The sequence below is a fragment of the Dermochelys coriacea genome, chromosome 4 (genome assembly GCF_009764565.3).
Source record: "Dermochelys coriacea isolate rDerCor1 chromosome 4, rDerCor1.pri.v4, whole genome shotgun sequence".
Taxonomy (NCBI): Eukaryota; Metazoa; Chordata; order Testudines; family Dermochelyidae; genus Dermochelys; species Dermochelys coriacea.
In genome coordinates, this window is record NC_050071.1 from 20096298 (window position 1) to 20117466 (window position 21169).

The 21169-nt window shown below is 40.3% G+C and overlaps 1 protein-coding gene across 12 annotated transcripts in view; it reads left to right on the forward strand.

Annotated features, from left to right (window-relative positions):
• Nucleotides 1-21169, forward strand: part of PTPN13 (protein tyrosine phosphatase non-receptor type 13) — a 185202-nt gene that overhangs the window by 93716 nt on the left and 70317 nt on the right. For all 12 annotated transcript variants that reach the window (XM_038399848.2, XM_038399847.2, XM_038399851.2 and 9 more), the window contains 2 exons: nt 15874-15969; nt 19999-20098. In XM_038399848.2, the coding sequence (XP_038255776.1) occupies nt 15874-15969; nt 19999-20098 (196 nt within the window). The remainder of the gene's footprint in view (nt 1-15873; nt 15970-19998; nt 20099-21169) is intronic.

Consider the following 21169-nt stretch of genomic DNA (forward strand, 5'->3'; position numbering starts at 1 on the left):
TTGAATAGGCAGCATGCTTTGCTGAATAGCTTGTAAAATCACCTAATGCACAAGACAGAATAGCTATATTTATTTGACATTCAGAGCTAGATAGATACAAAGATTTCACTGCTAGGTTACTGGTTTGAATCAGAATGTGAGGGTCTGTAGTATTGAAAAGTCATTGTGGTCTGGCTGCTGTAAGACTGCCTATGTGAAATGGCTGTTTCAGTCCAGGCTCTAGTGAGCATGTTTAAGGCATTATTTCAGGAACGCATCCCCATTTAGACAAGATGGTTAGACACCTTTCTGAAGTGTGGCTTAAATCACAAAAATTGCTTATCGGCACCTCTTCTGGCCATCTCAGTGGAGATTTAGGATTGAAAGGCGTAGAGATCAAATTACCCTCTTACCAGTGGAGGTGGTTCTTGCCTGTCAGTGGTGAAGCATGTTAGGGATGGGGTGGGGAAGCTTGAAATGCCCTGCTCATCCTATCAAGTTAGCATTTTTGATAAATGCTACATTTTTAAAGCAATAGAATGAAAGTGGGTGAAGATAGATACCTGGAGATAACCACTGTGTACCTGGAATTAGACTCTGTCCCACTAGAAATGCATATGCTAAGGCAGTAAGTGAAGGCTTTTGTCATTTAAGGATCTTAATTTAAGGAGACTGTATCATCTCTTATTTTTGTCTTGAAAAGTGCAAAAAATATAGTAAATAAAATAAAAAGCATCAGTACTTTCTGAGCTGTGCCATATACTTACATTATTTTTTCAGGGTTTGTCATGTTGAAACAAAGGGCTTTTTTTTTTTTCTTTAAACACACTCACTTCCTTAATTTTGAAATGTCACTATCCCTGGCAATATTATTTGAAAACTTTTAAAGCCAGACTACACTAATCTGACTAATATATGAATTAATTTAACTATTAATATTTGAACATATGCAGTTTATGAAACCAAAGAGCAGGCCACTCCCTGTAAAGAAAATAATAAATTGTCCCACCCTTTAAGAGATCTCTTTGTGCATGTTAATCTTGCACAATAGCAAAACCAAAGACAGACAATCCAACTGATGAGCAAGAATTTATCATTCCTATTCAGACAGTTTAGCGATTCTGAAGAAAACCTTGTAGGTCCGTGCCCTGAAAACTTTTGAGATGATTCCAATGTATGAAACTACTAGATTCCTGTAAGGAAAGGGTGAAAGCGCAGTTAGGGATAACAGATGCTCTGGCTTCCTATTCAATGCTATTGAATTGACAAATTTACTTTGAGAGGGTGTAGACAATAATTAATGACTCATTTACCATCATTATGAATTCGCAATAGCTATTTGATAGAACAGGTTGTAAGACAGTTTCCAGCAAAGACCTGACTTGTGACATGCACATTTTACATTTTCCTTAAAAAGAATTGTGAAATAAACATCATTATGCATTGATTTATCACATGTAGTCCTTGGCCAAAGGAGAGCTTTGCTTTTGGGTGTTGCGGAATTTTTAGAGAAGCCATTTTGAGAGACAAGTCTTCAAAAATATGGCTTTTCATTTTTTTTAAACTGTTCTGTTTTTTGTGTGTGTCCCTTATTTACAAATGACTAGGCTAAAATCTTGTTTTAAATATGAATTCTAAATCAAACCTACTCTTCATTGGTTTTCTGTGAGGAATATTTTTTATCAAGTTGGAGTGTGAAGGGTTTTTAGAGGCACACTTCATCTGTGTTTATAACTTGCACGAGAAGTCCGTTGAATGTTACACACTCCTCTCTGACTTATTTTGTATGAAGCAAACATTTCATAAAATATGAACTATGTCTACCGCTTTTCATTTCCTCTGTTCCTCTTTTACTCTCCACGTTTCTTATTATATCATACACTATCTTGCCTGTTGTTGAAAATAGGTTAGACTGGGGGCGGCCAACCTGAGCCTGAGAAGGAGCCAGAATTTATCAATGTACATTACCAAAGAGCCACAGTAATACGTCAGCAGCCCTCCCCCCGTCAGCTCCCCCCCACTCCAACCTGCAGCACCTCCTGCCCGCCAGCAACCCCACCAATCAATGCCTTCTGCTTCCTCCCTACACTTCCCACCCACCGTGATCAGCTGTTACTCGGTGCACAGGAGGCTCTCGGGGAGCAAGGGCATGGCAGGCTCGGGGGAAGGGGTGAAGTGGGGTCAGGACCTGGGGCAGAGCAGGGGTTGAGCAGTGAGCACCCCACAGTTAGCATCTATAGCTCCAGCCCTGGAGTCAGGACCTATACAAGGAGCTGCATATTAACCTATGAAGAGCCGCATGCGGCTCCGGAGCCACAGGTTGGCCACACCTGGATTAGACCCTTAAAGTGTATGACAAGAGTTTAGGGGTTGGAGAGAGTGAGTGCTGGATTTGTGTCTTTTACTTGCTTACTCTGTTGAAGAGGTGAACGTAATCACATGCAAGTAGGTTATGTAGTACACTACCATTGTTAACCACTTTTAAAATCTCTTTTTGCTAGGCAGATGGTTTACATCTTTCAAATATGGTGGTAGTATTTTGGAGTGCACTTGGAAGGGTATATGAACCTAAATGCAGGTGCAGCATTTTGAGGTAGTTCAGGGGCAGTGCATAGGTGAAGCTACTGATCCCCTAGGAAGCTCAGGTAGAATCTGTTATCCATCCTTTGGAAGCAGATAGCAATGGCTTAGGTCAGCACCTCATAGGTGACTGTCTGACTCTTTCCCACACAGCTGACAGGTAGGAGGCTGATCTCCGCTTAGGGAGGAACTGTCCAGAAAGAAGAGAGCATGAGAAAAGGAGTGCAGTGTCCTCTCTCCTCCCCCAGATCATCACATCTTCACACCTGACCCAGAGTGACCTGAGGAAAGGGGCTGCTGGAAAATGATGATGTTCCGCCTCTAGAGGAAGAGGTTATGGGGAGGAAAGAGTATCTAAATAATGAGGGCATTTAGCACGACGGAACAGGTCCTTGATACTGGCCAAGAGCTAGAACTATAGTACTGTAGGAAGACGTGCGTTATGGGGGCCTGGCTAGGAAGAAGTGTCTATTTGCAAGACCTGTTTTGGGGGGGGAGGGGGATTTGAAATATTGTTTACACAAGATCCCAGCTGTCCTTAATCCATCCCCTTTATTACATATACAGGTCAATAAATCTCTGCTTTTCTTTGTTTGTTTTTTTGTTTGTTTGTTTCAAATTACAAAAAGGCATTAGATCTTAGTGCAAACTAAACAGTGCTGAATATAACTTTCTTTTTGCATCACAAAGGAACTTTAAGAAGACAAAAAGCCACATCTTACTTTTAAATCTATCTTATTTTGAGTTAAGCTGACAAAGTTTAGTGGTGTTCATGTAATTTAAAGGATTGAATGTGTGTTTGTTTGTTTTTTAAATGTTCCAACGCATAGGATCTGGTGTTCAAAGTTTTCACTCCAGAACCCATTTGACAACCAAATTACAAGCTCTTGAAAAATAGGGCTTATAGTGGAAAGGCTGACACGACCTTAATTATAGCAGCACTGTAATATAGCAGCTTGCAAAAAGCTGCAAACCACATAAGCTGCATTATATTAAAATATGCAGTTGGGTTTTGAAACGGAATGTTTCAAGTTTAACTTCATAAACTTGTTAAGGATAACTCGTGATTGGTGCTTAGTTCATTAACTTGCAGTATTGTGTTCAGCTCAGATATAAGGTCATTTAATTTCTCTATTCTAATGAAAATTTAGATAGTTGTTGATTGTCAAGGTGCTTAGCTGGAAGATGGTGGGGGAATCGTCTCTGAATTCAAGTATACATGATCCAATTATGAACACTAAAAACACACCGTATTCAAGGTGTGGGTATACCATGGATTTGCATAGTGGCAAATACGATGTTTTCTGGCTTATTATCTATCTGTTTCCTAATGGTTCCAAACATTTTGTTCACATTTTTGACTGCCATTGCACATTGAGGAGATGTTTACGGAGAACTATTCACAATGATTCCAAGATCTCTTTCTTGAGTGGTGACAGCTAATTTAGACCCCATCATTTTGTATAGTTGGAATTATGTTTTCCAATGTGCATTACTTTGCCTTTATCAATATAGAATTTCATCTGCCATTTTGTTACCCAGTCACCCAGTTTTGTGAGATTCCTTTTGTAACTCTTCACAGTCAGCTTTGAACTTAACTATCTTTAGTAGTCTTGTATTGTCTGCAAACTTTGCCACCTCGCTGTTTATCCCTTTTTTTCAGGTCATTTATGAATATATTGAAAGCACTTGTCCCAATATGGCCCCTTCGGAAACCCCAGTAGTTATCTCTCTCCATTGTGAAAACTGACCATTTATTCCCATGCTTTGTCTCCTGTCTTTTAACCAGTTACTGGTCCATAAGAGGACCTTCCATCTTATCCCATCACTGCCTATTTGCTTAAGAGCTTTTGGTGAGGGACCTTGTCAAAGGCTTTCTGAAAGTTCAAATATATATCCACTGGATCACCCTTATCCACATGTTTATTGACCCATTCAAAGAATCTTCATAGATTGGTGAGGCATGATTTCCCTTTAAAAAAGCCATTTTGACTCTACCCCCAATATATTGTCTTCATCTGTTTGTCTGATCGTTATTGTTTGCTGTAGTTTGAACTAATTTGCTGAAGTCAGGCTCGCCAGCCTGTAATTGCCAGCATTGCTACTGGAGCCCTTTTAAAAAATTGGTGTTACATTAGCTATCCACAGCCCATCTGTTACAGTGGCTGATTTAAGCGATAGGTTACATACCACAATTAGTAGTTCTGCAATTTCATATCTGAGTTCATTCAGAACACTTGGATGAATACCATATGGTCCTGGTGACTTATGCTGTTTAATTAATTGGTTTGTTCTAAAAACTACCTCTCGACACCTCAGTTTGGGACAGTTCCTCAGATTTGTCATCTAAAAGGAATGGCTCAGATGTGGGAATCTCCTTCACATCATCTGCAGTGAAGCCCAATGCAGAGAATTCAGTTAGCTTCTCTGCAACAGCCTTGTCTTCGTTGAGTGCTTCTTTAGCACCACAGTTATCCAGTGGCCCAGTGATTGTTTGGCAGGCTTCCTGCTTCTGAGGTACTTAAAAAAAATTGCTATGCATTTTTTGTCTTTTGCTGTTGCTCTTCAGATTCTTTTTGGCCCTGCCAAATTATACTTTTACACTTAACTTGCTAGAGTTTATGTTCCTTTCTATTTTCCTCAGTAGTATTTGACTTCCCGTTTTTACAAGATGTCTTTTTGTCTCTAACCACCTCTTTTATTTGTTATTTAGCCATGGTGGCATTTTTTTGGTCCTCCTGCTGCTTTTTTTTTTTTAATTTGGCATATACACGTAATTTGAGCCTCTTTTCAATTTTACATTCCAGCAGTCTAGTTCTATTTTGGTTTAGGTGGAACGCATCCTTCTTATATAGGCTTCTCCTTTCCCAAAGGGTCCCCAGTTCCTGATAAACCTAAATCCTTCCTCTGTAAACCATCATCTCATCTATTCACTGAGACCCTACAGCTCTGTCTGTCTAACTGGCCCTGCGTGTGGAAATGGAAGCATTTCAGAGAATGCTACCTTGGGGTCCTGGACTTCAATCTCTTACCTACCCGCCTAAATTTGGCATCCAGGATCTATCCCCTAACTTTCCCTATATCATTGGTGCCTACATGAACCACAACCACATCACTGTGGGTATGTCTGTCCACATGTCTCAAGAGGTCTGCAACATTTGCCCCCTAGCAGGCATTTCACCATGTGGTTCTCCCAGTCTTTACAGACCCTGTATTTCTAGTTATCATATCCCCCATTGCTGTTACCCGTCTCTTCCTAATAAAAGGGGTCCTCTCCTTTCCCCTGGAGAGGTATCTTCAGTGTGCGAGGATTCAGTGACATCATCTGGAAGCAGGGTCCCAACTATGGGATTGTTAACCTCTGCTCCAGCTTGATATTCTCCTTCCCCAAGTTTTTCATCCTCCTCAACAGCACAGAGGTTGGCAGACAGTGAGGAGATAGAAAGGAGATGTTTGCAATGTCCATATTCATTATCCATGTATGTCTGCTGTTTCTCAAGTGTTAGGACATCTTTTAGTGTATTACAGTTTGTACCTTTCTTTTTGTGATCTAAGAGCAGTCCTGGGATTTCCAGTTGTGAAGTTGTAATACATTATGAAGCTGAGCAGTAAATTGGTCTTTCCAAAGCAAATAATTAGTTTTGTTGTTCTCTGGAACTTGGCAGTTGTTGCTTGGTACCTGCAGGCAAGCGTCGTCATACAGAGTGGGAAATGTCATTTACCCTGTACATTTTGCAAGCACTGCTTGCTGTTCGAAGAGCATGGTTAGCATTGTGCATTCCTCCCCATCCCTCACTTTCACTACCTTCTTAACTATAAAACTGATGATATCTTCTGAAAGACACAAAGCTGTAAAGCTCACTTTGGATTTTAGATCCCAGGCCTGCGCCTGATTGGGTCTGGCAGTATAGCATGCTGCTGTTTGGTGATGTTTCAGTGTTAGTCTATTAGTACCCTCCCCCATCTTTTATGTGTTTATGTTGTGTTTAACTGTGCTTTTTGCTATGTTTAACTACCATTTTCAAGGGTAAACACGATAAAAATTAAACTGCTTTATTGCTGTGATTAATATGCATGTCCCTCTCAGCAGTATTGACATGGTGGTCTTCAAAATTCTGAAAAAAGAAAAGGAGTACTTGTGGCACCTTAGAGACTAACAAATTTATTAGAGCATAAGCTTTCGTGAGCTACAGCTCAATGCATCGGTTGCATCCGATGAAGTGAGCTGTAGCTCACGAAAGCTTATGCTCTAATAAATTTGTTAGTCTCTAAGGTGCCACAAGTACTCCTTTTCTTTTTGCGAATACAGACTAACACGGCTGCTACTCTGAAACCTTTCAAAATTCTGGAGTACTAAGCTCATGTTTTAAATGGGATGCAGAGGGGGTGCCAGGAATCTGCTTGCTTATGCACTGAAGGGATCTTGTGGCACAAAAGTAGGGAAGTATAGATAAGCACTGGTGTTGTAGCATGCTGTGGATGCAATAGGGAGGCAGGGAAGACACAGGGGAGGGATCCTGAATGGCAGAAGTTGATCTTGCTGAATCCAGGTGTGAAGAGGCCAGGAAGATTAAGAAAACATCCCATGGATGTTTTTTGTTAAATGTGCAATCTGGAAGCATTTGAATGCTAAAAAATCCCAATAGCCTTCTTCAGTTCCTCCCTCTCTTTTATTTTCAGTTTTTCTACCTTTATCCCTGTTGATCTGGCCCTCCCTTTGTGCTTCTCAGTGTCTTCTTGAAACAACCACTAGGTGTGACTGACAACATTTTGTATAGCTAGGAATCTGGTCTCTGTCTCTTCCTCCTCTCACTGTGTTCCTCAGTTCTCTTCTCTGTCCTTCCCCCTGCCCCTCTTGCTCTGCCATTCATTCTGCCCTCTTGCATTACACCTTTCCCTTATTTTCAGTCTGTCCCCTAGCTCCACCACTATTTTCCCCTCTCAACTTACCATAGTAAAACAAAACATTTTATAAAAAAAAGAAAAGGAGTACTTGTGGCACCTTAGAGACTAACAAATTTATTTGAGCATAAGCTTTCGTGAGCTACAACTCACTTCATCAGATGCATCCGATGAAGTGAGCTGTAGCTCACGAAAGCTTACGCTCAAATAAATTTTAGTCTTTAAGGTGCCACAAGTACTCTTTTTCTTTTTTGCGAATACAGACTAACATGGCTCCTACTCAAAAACATTCTATGTTACCTTAGGCTTTCACACATTAACTAGTAAACCACTTCCGCAGCCCCTCTCATATTTTCCATGGTGTTGGAATCTCTCTTAGGCTGCTTTCACACAGACTACTGTCAGCTCTCACAATTTTGTTGCGAGTCTTGTGACACAGGATTGTTTTTCTTAAATCCCCAGCTTCTGGAGTGATGTAATAGCACAGCTTACTTTTTATAACATGAAAGTTTCTAACTATCCTGATTGTAGAGAAGAGCTGAAAGAACATGACCCATAAAGACTCGAAACCCAGAAGGCAAATGAGAAGAATCCAGATTTTTTAAAACTCGTGATTTTTAAGCCAGTCTCATGACTTTTGTGGCCCAATTCAAATATGTTTATTATTTGAAATTGGCAATACTGCATTCAGGTGGGCTTGCTTCTTCTGTGCTCTGCTTCTGTAGTAAGAGAATAGCAGCTCAGTTGGCGCAGCACTCTGCCTCCAAAAAGCCAAAGCCCCAATCCACATTTCTCTGGCTCCACTCCTCACTGTTGGGAGGAGAATTGGATAAAACTGGTTTCCTTTAATGTGGTTAAGTAAATAAGGAATACTTAAGTGAACCTATTTCACACCAGAATTACTAGTTTCTCATTTGTAGCTAATATCAAGATATTTTGCTCTTATTACTCTCGCTAAGCTTTTGAAAGTTTGGCATTTGCAATGAAAACAAGAATCCAGGCTAAGTATTCAGTGAGACTGCACCATTAATGCTACAGTCCTCTTACATGACTGAATAAATGCCTGAGCTGATGAGTTGTGCAACTGAAATGTTTTCATGCAGGAGCATGAACATCACCTTGTTAATGAAATAGACTCATCACATAACAATCTTTTTACTAGGTTGCCCTTGAGAGTGTCAGAGTGGGGGTGATGCAGAAGTTGAAACACACAGTGTGAAAGTTGAAGCAAGGGTTTTGTCAAGTATGTCAATCATTCACATGCACAGTGAGGATATTAATGAGAAATAGTACTTGCATCCTTGCTAATTTTTAAAGATGTGTTTTACAGGTAGGTGTGAGCTGCAAAATTCAGATACCCATTCAGATAATGAAGAAGACAGAGGTTGGATCTCAGGTTTTGTTTCTGGGCCCATCCCTGTATTATATACCTTTGCGTTTCTATTTTCTTTCAAAATGTGCAAAGTAGTTACACTGTCCATTGTAATGGCCTTAATCTGGTATTCTTGAATTACACAGTTCAATACAGAGTTTCAATATAACTATCTCAGAAACTGTCATTCCATTTCTGATCTTGAAGACCCACCTGATTTATCCAGTCTGTGTTTGCATAACTTCCCTGGAGCAACTACAGGAAATGGAAGAGTTATGTTTATGTTATGGAACATTTTAAATCTCTCTTTAAGATGTCTTTTAATGTGTTGTAGCAGCTTGAAACAAGGAGAAGAAGCCCCATGTGTCCAGACAGCTCTCAGCAAGTTCACTGTGGACCACCAGACTGCACAGTGGGGACCTTTGGTCTAATCTGGAGCTGGTCAGAAAGGTGGCTGGGGTTGGAATAAAAAATGTTCATGAATTGTCTGGGGGGTTCCCCATAAAAATGTGGTGAATTGGCTGGGGGGTTCCCCATAAAAATGTCAACACCAATCAGCTATAGACTAAACAGTTGAATACTTTTATGAACTAATCTTACAAAGGCAATGAAATAAATATTTTGTCTTCCAATACCTTAGTTACTTGCCCAGTTGTACATAGGTTTAGTTAGCAGGAGATCTGAGAGTTTGCTATAAGTGAGTAAGGTAATGTATTGTTTCTGTGTAACAGCAAAAAAGGCCCTGTTCAGACATCTCATAACTGCACCTATAATCCTCATGCTTAAGTATGATTTTAAAAAGTTACTGCTGGTAAAATAGATTGTCACGATTGGTATGTCCAATATGGAGAGGGTTGAACTTTGTGTTAGACCAGTGTTCCAGAATTATATCTTAGTGGCTGAAGAGTGGAAAAATAAAATGATTTTATATGTTTCATTCACTTACATAAAGAATTCCACAAAGATTTTGTAAATTGGCTTCTCACAGAGGGAAAAAAATACCATAATTTTAAATCACAGGATTTCTTAATAACCCTTTAAATTATCGAAAGAGTAAAAATCTTTAAAATCTGACTTATTTGCCACTTCATGTTCTTTGGGGGGGTTTTTTTTGTTGTTTTGCATTTTTGTTGATTTGAACAGTGAAAATCCAGGGAAGTTGGTCTTGCTTTTCTTTATAGCCCTATTTAACTTTCAGTATTTGGGGTTCAGACACTGCAATGGGGTGCTTTCATTGAAATATTTTAAAAAAAAAATTATGGGAACCTTTCTAACAGCCTCATGTTTTATAAAAGCTTGGGTTTTTTATACCATTTTAATTTGGGCCATATTTAAGTTGGCTATGTCCCTTTAAAGGGAAAAATGGTCAGAACTCACAGTATTGGGTTTTTTCCTATTAAATAATAGTCTTTTGAAATGATTTAGCCATCTTTCTTTAAAAAAAAAAAATCCCTCTGCAATACTTGTTTAACTCCCCCATCTCTCACTCTCTTCCTCCTCCTCCTCCTTCTCTCTATCCTTTGTAAAGCCAGTAATTTTTGTAATACTGCATTTGAAAACCTGTATCTCTGTAATTTAAGTCATGTGTTCAGGGATGACAAAATTCCAGGCTAAATGTGGGTCTTTGATTTCTGTTGTGCAGTTGGCTGGGATGAGCCTTTCTGTATGTTACTTGTCTGGGCTTGCATATCTTGCCTTGGGTACATGGTGTGTCCTATTAATGTTAAGTGCCTGTAAGGTTGTGCTTTGCTGATTTTGACAGGCAGCTTGAAAAAGTACAAACCATGTGCACTGGTTTGCAAGCCATAAATCTTTGTTCATGCTGGATTGTGGCTGCTCCTCATTGTAATTTACAGTTTCATTAACAGCTCACCGGTTCTGTTTATAAGACATTTTAATTCAAGGTGGATCTACTAAGATGTTAAATGATTGAGACATTATGGTTATTAGGAGACTCCACCCTAGTTACAATACTGAAATCTAAACATTACAGTATTGCATTAGCTTAGACAAGAAACACAAATTATTACACTACCCATTATATTCTAACATGTGAATATTACTGCAAAGTGGGCTTAATCCAGAAGTCCCTGTTCAATATTTCAACATTTTTAACTACAGGCATTCAAAACCCCCAAATCATGATATTTTCAAAAATAATAAACTTTGGGTTCTTTCTACTTGTTTCTGGTTTTGAGCCTTTCGGAGGGACATGGTGTTAAGACTTTCTAGCCTGAGTGGTTTGTGGAGTACAGTCCTTGGAAACTTGCTTTCATTTTTAAAATGAAAGCTAAGATTCCCACATAATTAATCAGATGATGCCAGGAGGTAAGGCTTGAATATTGTGACAGTTGGGAAACTGTTTTTCACTTATTCAGGCAAAACTCTCATTCCACTCCCAAGTTAAATCCAGATGTGGTCCATTGAAGTCAATGGGAATTTTGCCTGACTTCATGATTTTGCCTTGAGAAAAAGACTTCATGATTTTGCCCAGCATTAATAATATAGTAGATCCAATATACGGTATTATACTGTAGTGTAAGCAAATTTACAGTTTAGAGGTATCCATTCTATGACCCTTGATGATGCCTCAAACTGAAGCATCTGAATCAGCCCTTTCGCCATAGGGAGGTGACAAGAGATGCAGGCTTCCCAGCTGCTTCCCATCACTGCTTCACCTACTGCCCCCGGAGCAGCTCTGATGTGAGCTGGCAGTGATGGAAGAAGCTGCTGTTCCTCTATTCTGCAACTGCTTAGCAGCTTCCTCACTGCTGGTCTGCCCGCATGCTACGTTGCAGAGGGAGGAGTGGGAGAGTAATTCTGGCTATAGGAGCCCCAGGGAGAACAGGATAGGAGCCCAACTGACTTTGCCTGAGCCTAGAAGAGTCCCTAGCAAAGATGGGATCCCTCCCAACACACAGCCACTCAGAACAACCCAGCAGAGGGGGAAATGAAGCTGAGAACTAACCATGGACAGTTCTGATTCCCTGCCCTGGACCCAGGAACCATACGCCAGCTGGGTATAGCCAAAGAGCAGCACTCTCCAGCTACTCCCCATCCTGCCTTAACATGACCCTCCCCAGCCCTGGCGGGCTCCCCGTGCACCAGGGGCTGGGGCCTGTGGGGAAAGAGTTGCCCTTGCCAGCTGGTGGAATGCCAGCTCTCACACAGTGCTGGCATTATTTGGAGCTTTTTGCATATTTTGTTAATAAAACCAGCCTTGAAGAAAGAGACCTAGACCGAATGGTGGTTGGAGCTTTATTCTATCTTCCCTGGCTGAGGAGCTTGCCCGCTAGTTTGCTGCTGAGTTTTAACACCTTCTAATCGGCTAAGTCAGCAGTAAAGCCCTACATCTCTTTGTAGAGTCAGGTGTCCTGCTGTCCCCTAAAAGAAAACACCACCGCAAGTCTTACCTTGTGTATCTGATTTTTATCCTTTGAAATTTATTTTGTTGCAAATTTTTATATTCCCTGTGACACCCTTTCCCCACCCCTAATAACTCCTTTTTATACTCCTCCGAGCCACAGTTCTCAGTTTGGGAAATCCAGATTATTGACTAGATGGACTATTAAAACCTTTTAAATTTTCCCCCCGGAGTCAGCTTAACAAACTTGAAAATCTATAATGAACAAGCTACTGATAAGAGGGGCCGGGGTTTGCAGTTCAGTGTTTTGGTACCAGTTTTTTGGTACGGTATCTCTGCCAGCCTTGTCATACCGAAATCTTGCTTGAAGCATAGACAAATGGGCTTGTTACAAACCCAAGACAAAATCTGCCTGCACAGAACAACTTGCAGAATCGGGGCCTTTCTTTTCTCTAATCATGCCATTTTGTATTTCTTACACTTCACTTACCTTGCAAACTATTCTCTTTCCCTTTCTGGTTCTCATGCGTTCAATGCAGCAGTGCTTGCGTAGCAAATACTGATGAGAATGTTGTATATACAAATAAGAAATATTTTCAGATTTATGTTAGTTGTTGTTCTCAATTGCAAGAAGCCTTCCCAACAGGAATATTGGTATGTTAGTGTTTAGTGAAATTTGTTTTTAAAAGACAGTCAACATATTGGGGCAACACTACCTGACCCAGTGTCCCTTTGAATCTTATAATGCTACAGGACTATGTATAACAATTACTGTATCTGAAACACTAGATCCACTCCTTGCAAACTATTGTGGCAGAAAACTCGGTAATTTTCTGTCTTCGTATCCGTTGCTTGACATGAGCTAGGAGTGTTGCTATAATTGATTACGATATGTGAAATAGCTAAATGTTACTGATTGTAATATACAGCAATTTTGTTAAACCTTTTTATATATATATATTCAGGCAACCAGCTGGGATAAACTGAGTTGCTCTGTCCTTTTGAAAAAAGACTAAAAAGGCTTGTGTACTGTCTCTCTTTAAGTAGTTGGTATTAAATTGAGGGCCGGTAACTTTTTTTTAGAAAAAAGTAAATGTTTGGGCTAAGGAAGTAGAATCTTTCCTTTAAACCTGATGTATATGTTTAAATCAGTCTGAACTAGTATTAACTGAATACGCTTCTCAGTTCTTCATACCATCCTCCCTACATACCTTATTCCAAGCCATTTGAACTAGGAAGATTTTATTTATTTAACTTTCAATCAGAGAAACTATTTGAGCTTTGCTGGAGCACTCTTCAATATGAGAGTAAGGCAAAGATGAAAGATGTAAGTCTAGATCATTCATGGTTTATACTAAGAAAGTAACCTTATTCTGAACACTGTTGAAGGAAAATCAGAAATAGCATGTGATTACTAAGCCGTTGTGTCACCACAGTGAATATACCACTATATAGATGTAACATTATTTTATTTAATAAGCAATATAACATTAATGAACTGCTCCTAATCTGAGGGATTTATTAAAATTCTGTGTTTAATGGAAATTAACAAATTCTAAAGCCTAAAGTAAAAATCAAACACGCATCCTGAACTATCCCCATGAGAGAACTAAGATCTGCCAGCTTTATTACTTTTGGTACAGTACCACTATGTTTGGTACTGAATAAAATGAAAGGATATAAGTCTGTGCTGCTTTACAAAATTGTGGTTCTACATACAAATTCATTTACCGGTAATTTAAATATTTTATATTCGTATTAATAAAAACCTTAGTAGTCTAAATTCAGAAGGCTCAGTGTTGTGTTGCTGTTCACATTGCTTCGTATAATAGTTTTCAGTGCCCTTTACAGAGGAAAATTAGGATATGGCTCTTGCACTGAGGATTTTAGAGTTGGTTAGATATTACATGACGTGATGCAGAAAGAGATGGCATCAAGCTTGAGGGTGGAACATAAGGGAGGTAGATTTACATAAAATAGGATGAAGACTGTATTGCAAGAATATGCCTCGTGGGCTCTTTTATTTTTTTTATTATATTATGTATTTGTTGTTGTTTTTAATAACTGACACAGTAAATTAATATAATTTTTACAAACTGGCCCAGTTACCCCACCGGATGGTCCCTTGAGCCTCCAAGCCAATTCATTACGTTTCCCATGTGCTTCAAAACCAACTCTAGTTCTGGGGCTCTAAGGCACGCTGTCAGACTCAGACCTTTTATCTGGCGCCCTTCCTTTGGCCATGGGATGCCACTGTCTTAGAAACACAGTCAGCTGTGTCTGAGGCCTGGTCTACATCTAAAACTTAAGTCAACCTAGCTATATTTCTCAAGGGTGTGAATATTTAGGGTAAAGGGTAAATGAAAAATTCACACCCTGAGAGATATAACTGAGCCAACCTAAGCCCTGGTGTAGTCAGTACTAGGTCGCCAGAAGAATCCTTCCATCAACCTACCTTTTGAAGGGGTGGATTAACTGCAGCAATGGAAAAACCCATTCCATTGGTGTCGCAAGTGTCTACATAATGGCATTACACTGGCATTGCTGCAATGTGATAGCTATGCTGCTGTAGCGTTTGTGGTGTAGACAAGCCCTGAGACCTCCTGAGCCCCATCAGGTGCTTCCATATGCTCCCTTAGTCCTGCCTAGGTAGTGTTCAATCTGGGCTTACTCATTTAACCCCTTCAGAGACAAGGTGTGTAGCAGGAACGCAAGCAACACAGGCTTAATGAAGGAATTTCTTAATTTCACTCACTTTACTCTTAAAGCACTGCAGAGTTAGAGAATTGAAACTGACTAAGTCCTGAGACCCATCCTCTTCTAGTCTGAGCTCACCTTGTTTGAGTCTGAAATTTTTCTGTGTTTTTAGGCAGCATCCCTCCAGCCCGCTCTCTTGTGTCTCATGATGGTCGGCTCCCTGCACAGAGCAGACCCTGCTGTGAAATACACCCTTTTCTGTGCCATGGACTCAAACTGAGAAGCTCCTGATCCACCAGTCATCCTTTTCCTTTATGTCCCTCGTGAGATTTCATGTTGAAGGACCATTATATCATGGGTGGGCCAGTAGTTGGTTCGTTCAAAGAGAGGACCCCAGATTGCTCTATGATGGTCCTTCAACATAATGTAAAAAATAAAAACCTGTCTCGGGCACAGGGCAGGTGTCTGGGATGCAGTACAAGACCAGACTAGGGAAGCTTCAGTGCCAGTATTTCCACATGTAGTATAAAATAGACTACATAGTATCATATCCCACTCTGCCACAATTTTAATGTGTATTTTATTTTTATTACGAAAATGTTTGAGTCCCCCTCCCTCCAAAAAGCATCAAGGCCCCATTGTACTCAGTACTGTCCAGCTGTATAACAAAGCTTTGGCTTTAATTGAACTAACAATGATAAGTTTACTGTGAGAGTCAGTCGAAGAGAGTTTGGAAAGAGGTGAGGTCTTCTGAGAGATTAGAGATTAGAAGGGAGACTGAATAGCGTGCAGGATCAAGGAGGATATTCAGGCAGGATGGGGCAGCACAATATTCAGGGACTGTTTTTATGTTTTAAAACTGTGGCCACAGAAATGTTGAGACGTTTTGAGGGGGTCGCTTAAAATACCTGTTCACGTTTGATTTTGCCTAAGAATTGTTGTTCCTTTGCTTTCCTAACACTTTGCCTTCAACTTTTAGAACCATTGAGAAGGTACAAATCTTACTACAGTGATGTCTATAGTACCTCCAGTGAAAGTCCATCTGTTACTTCTTCTGAGCCAGATTTCAGGCAAGGTAAGAACTGTGAAAAATAAAATAAAGACCAACTCAAAAGAAAGTAAACAAATGCACACATATGGAAGATTTAAAAGAAAATCCGATGAGTACGCAGAAAACAAAAACCTATACTAGAAAATCTGGTAATTAAGAACAGCATGAAGATGTAAATTATATGAGATCATCTTACATAGTTCAGCATGATTTGTAGTCTGTTTAATATAGGTTTGGTTCTGGAATATTGGAGTTGCATAAGGGAAATCAACAGGAAGTGGTGGAAATAATTAACATTTTATAACAGTGTTTGCTGTAAATAAGACTTCTCACGTCCTCTGAATTTTCAGCAGCAGTAATAGTAGTAGTATTTATAGCTATATATAGCCATAACTATACATAGCTCTCTATGAAAGACGTGAGGCTAAATTCGTCTCTGATTTTGGCCCACTGAGTTTATATTGTGACTCAGATAGATATGTGATACCAGGCAACTGTATGGAGGCATGGAGACATTGGTGGAGTTTTTAATTTAGGGAAGTTTTGTGAAAGCAGGGACTTTTAGAGGCTAGTGTTGAAGTGAAGGTAAAGTGGCTAGTGTCCAGAGAGTGGGGGATGCTTTTCTACACATAAGATGAGAGAAGATGTTCTGAGCTAATGAAAGACAGAAATGCAAGAGTAGACAAAAGGAGCATGCAGGAGAGAGAGGAAATGGAGTAGCACAGAGAGCAAGAAGGATGTAGAGTGAATTGAAGCAGAGAAATAACAGTACAGACCTGTACAGAGCTTTGAAGGTAAGGGCAAAGAGCTTGACCAAACTGTGGAAGGAGAGCAAAAGCCAGTGAAAGGCTTAGAAGATGGGATGATATGGTCAGAATTACAGGGAAGTACATAATATAGCCGGCACAGCACAAAGTTTTTCAATTCAAACTGCTAATATCTTACTGCTAATTAGTCATTTACCAGTTTGAATTTTTGTTCTGTGTGCGTTAGTATTACAAAGAACAACAAAGGTATTTACTTCAAGACAGTTGGAAGAGAGAGAAAATAAATGTGCAAAACCTTGAGAGAGCAAATCATTTGCTGTGATTGCATAAACTCCTGAAGGTGAATGCATTTCAGTTCTGGGATATTATAATTGGAAAATTATAGACAAACTGTTTGATAAATGAATTTCCATCTCATCTGAGAACTGTATGGTGACTGAATCTCAGTGCATGTAATTATATCTCCACTGATGTCATTTGAAATGAGAATTGCATTCTGGCCATAATGGCTACATCTGCAAATGTGTTGCTCCTTGTAACTACTGTTATGTTTTCCAGTCCTTGGGAAAAATTGAGAAGACTTAAATGTACTTAGATCAAAGGTTCCCGATTGTGGTACATGTACCATTGGTGGTATGTGAGCTTGTTGGAAGTGGTATGCCAAAATCTCTTCAAATAAACAAACAAAACCCTATCCATTTCACACAAACAGTCCATGCACCCACTACAACTCACCAGAAAATGCCTGCTTTCAGCTATAATGATGAGTAATACTCACTGACCATGCCAACAAAGTAATTTTTTTAGTAGTGTGTTGTGCGGTGTGGCTGTACAGATGGGTGCTGTCTTCTCATCTGGTGTGCAGCTGGCTGGCTTTCTACTTGGCCTAGCCTCCAGCTTGCCCTGAGTCACACAGGTCAAGCTACTGAGGCGAACTCATGAAGTTTCTTATTGTGCCACTGGAGTTCCTCTTGTCCAAAAAGATGCTCATACACAGGGCGAGTTCAGAGTGGCTACGAAACCTGCAACCTATGCCCTGAGAGGGAAGGGCCCCTACACAGGCAGCTACCTGCACTTCCTGCCCTTCAGAAGTTGCACTCTGGCCCCTGCAGGGCTGGGAGGTGGAAGCTCATGGGGAATTCCCTCTTGTCTTCACAGGGAAGGTGGGGATGACGGTGGTTGATTGGAGCTTGTGGATATAAACCTGGCTCTTCAGCAGTAGAGCAGCCAGCTGGCTGCAATTTGAGATTTCTCACAGCAGGGGAGCCCTTAGGAAATTTGCCCAGCATTGTAGGAGGAGGGGGCAGAGCAGCTGAGGAGCAAGAGGCCTCCTGGAGCAGAAGCCCCTGCTTCCAGCCATCACTCCCCTGCCTCCCTACTTTCCCACCGAGCTCCCTTCCCTTTTTTACACACACACATACCGCACATATGCACATGCCCTTCCCCCATGAGCTCCCTTCCCTTTTTACGCACGCAAACACACACATGCTCTTCCGCCTCTGAGCCACCTTCCTTTTTTTTATACACACACACGTACCAGAGCCCTCTCCCCTCTGAGTCCCCTTTCTCTTTTTTGCATACACCATGCCAGAGCCCCTTGCCCTTTTACCCACAGACCCCCTTCTCATTAATGCCACTCTTCCCCCCCCACCCAATAGCTACTCTGAATGTTTTGTATTGATTTAAATTTTGTAAAGGCAAACAATGTGAACTCTAGCTCCTGTTCAGCCATAATCAAGATGAGAATTAACAGGAACTTCCCATTTAAATTAGATAAATTACAGACTCAAGCCATTGACATAGCTCAGTAGCACACACCAAAATATGACAAGACATCATAAATGTTTCTTGTAATCTGAGTTAACAAATCATACATAATAATGGCTGCTTCATTGTGTTTCTTTTTCATGCCCTGTCTAAAAACCTGAGCTGTATAAAAAGGATGTTATAATTAGAGCTGGTTCGGAACTTTTTTGAAATTTTTTTGTTGGGAAATGCTGATTCATCGGAACCAAAACTTTCTGCAGAAACGTATTTACTTTTGATTAATTTTTTGTAGGGAAGGTTTCTCAGGCCTGGGATGGAATTTCTAGTCAAAACCAGAGAGAGAAATACAGAGAAATACCTCTGTGGTTAGGGTACTCACCTGGGTCTACTATGTTACAAGTACAATGCTAAGCACCAAGCTGCTAGCTGCTCTGGGGTGGTCTCTCTCTTTCTGTTTCAAAAGGTCTTGGTTTTGTTCCACATCAGAACAAAAACATATGGACACCTCAAAGTTTTTCACAAAATGGAATTCCTGTTTTCTGGCTAGCCCTAGTTATAATCAAACGCTTTAGGCTTTCTTGGGCCTTTATTTTACTGTAGAGTCTGGAAGTACTTAAGTCTATTAAGACCTAAAACAAATGGGGACACACAAAGAAATTTGCGTGTGGTACTTTAAACATAAGTTTTTTAAGAAGGGGACATGTGAACCAATAAAGTTTGGGAACCACTTAGATGACACAGCGGTGATTAGTGACACATATCTGAGAATGTTGCTGCTGTTTTCATATCCTTAGGAAATATATTCTGGAAGCTGCTGAGTACCTCCCACAAAGTGCTGAGGGCCATCCCCTCTTGTTGAGGACAGTGGGAATTAAAAGTGGAGGTCTCTGCATCTTGCAGAACTGTGCCCTAACTGCAGTATCGCTGATGTTACTATAAGTAAATATTGACTTTCTCATGGAGATCACATTAATTAATAAACAGGACTTCTGTTGTCAAAAAGGAGAATGCAGTATTTCATAAACCATGGAGAGGGAGAAGAATCGAGGCAAAAATAAAAAGTGGAAGCTCCACAAGATAGTGATATTTAACTCCCTTGTTCTGAGTCAGATAATCTTTACCAGCTGCTGTGAAACTATTCCGGGCACATAACTTTCTACAGATCAGTTTTGCCTCTTCGTATTCAGATGTCTCAAGCCTCAGCTGACAATGAAACATTTGACGTTAGAGAAGGATATTAACAATTCTATATTTTAAACCCCTTGCAAACGTGTTTCTTCAAAGGATTATGCAGCTTTCATCAGAGGGAAAACAACAGGATCTCTTTGAAAACTGAAATTGACTTCCCAATGCCAATTTCTCTAATACTGTAATGCCATTGTGCAGTGCATCTGAAACTGATCCTTTCTAAGTAATCTCATGTGTCTGATAAATCCTTGAATTTTAGGTAGGATTACTTTTACATGGTTTCTAGCCCATTCAGATATTAATTTATCTGTGTTTCCTTTTCATGTGCAAGTGAGAAGAAATGAGGGTTTAAAGAGAGATGACTCTGGTGCTGCTTTACCAGGAGCTGATGATATCTCTCCATCAAGTCAAGTTCATCCTCTAAGGTCAAGGTAAACTGCGTGAATTCATAATATTTTACAGTCCTTTCTCTCTCACACAGTTGTTATTCTTTAGTTGCAATCAAATCATTTATTTTACTGTCTGTCCTAAACTTCCGTAAGGACTGTATCAAAATTGTTCATTTTTGGATCATTCTCTTATTATAAAATGACTGCTAAATGAGTCAAAGGGCCATACAGCAGGATATTTACTGCAGACAGTGCACAGATGATTATAAGCTATTGTTCATTGTCTGTACAAGTAACACTTAAGCATAATTTTAAACTGACAGGTAGGGCAATTTTATCCATGGTGTACAGTCACCAGGATGTATCATACTGTAGAGTAGACACTGTTTCTTCCTAAGACAAGATGGATGAGGTAATATCTTTTATTGGACCAACTTATGTTGGTGAGAGAAACAAGCTTTTGAGCTTACACAGAGCTCTTTTTCAGGTCTGGGAAAGGCACTCAGAGTGTCACAGCTAAACACAAGCTGGAACCGATTGTTTAGCATAATTAGTTAACACATATTTCAAAGGACCATTCAAGGCGAAGAGGCCTCTTAACACCCCTTCAGTCATAGGGGGGGAAAGGCAGGGAGGGGAAAGGAGCTTTTGGGGGGGGCTGTTTTTAGGTAATAGATTGTCGTAATAAGACACAAATCCAGTGTCTATTGAGTCCATGATTTTTAGTGTCTAGCAAAGTTATAAATTTAAGTTCTCAGGCCCATCTTGTGAAAGTGTGGTCCAGGTTTCCTTTGAGGATGAGGACTGATAGGTCAGCTACAGGCTATGCCTACACTGCACACCTCACAACAGCGCGGCTGTGCCACTGCAGCCACTCTGTAGTAAGTTATGCAGTGTAGCCGCTCTTTGTCACTGGGAGAGAGCTCTCCCAGCGACAAAATAAAACCACCCCCAACAAAGGGCAGCAGCTTAGTCTCTGTGAGAGCGTCTCCCACCGACGAAGCTCTGTCCACACCAGCGCTTTTTATCATTACAACTTTTGTCGTTCAGAGAGGTGTTTTTTCCACACCCCTGAGCGATGAAAATTTTAACGATGAAAATGAAGCGTAGACA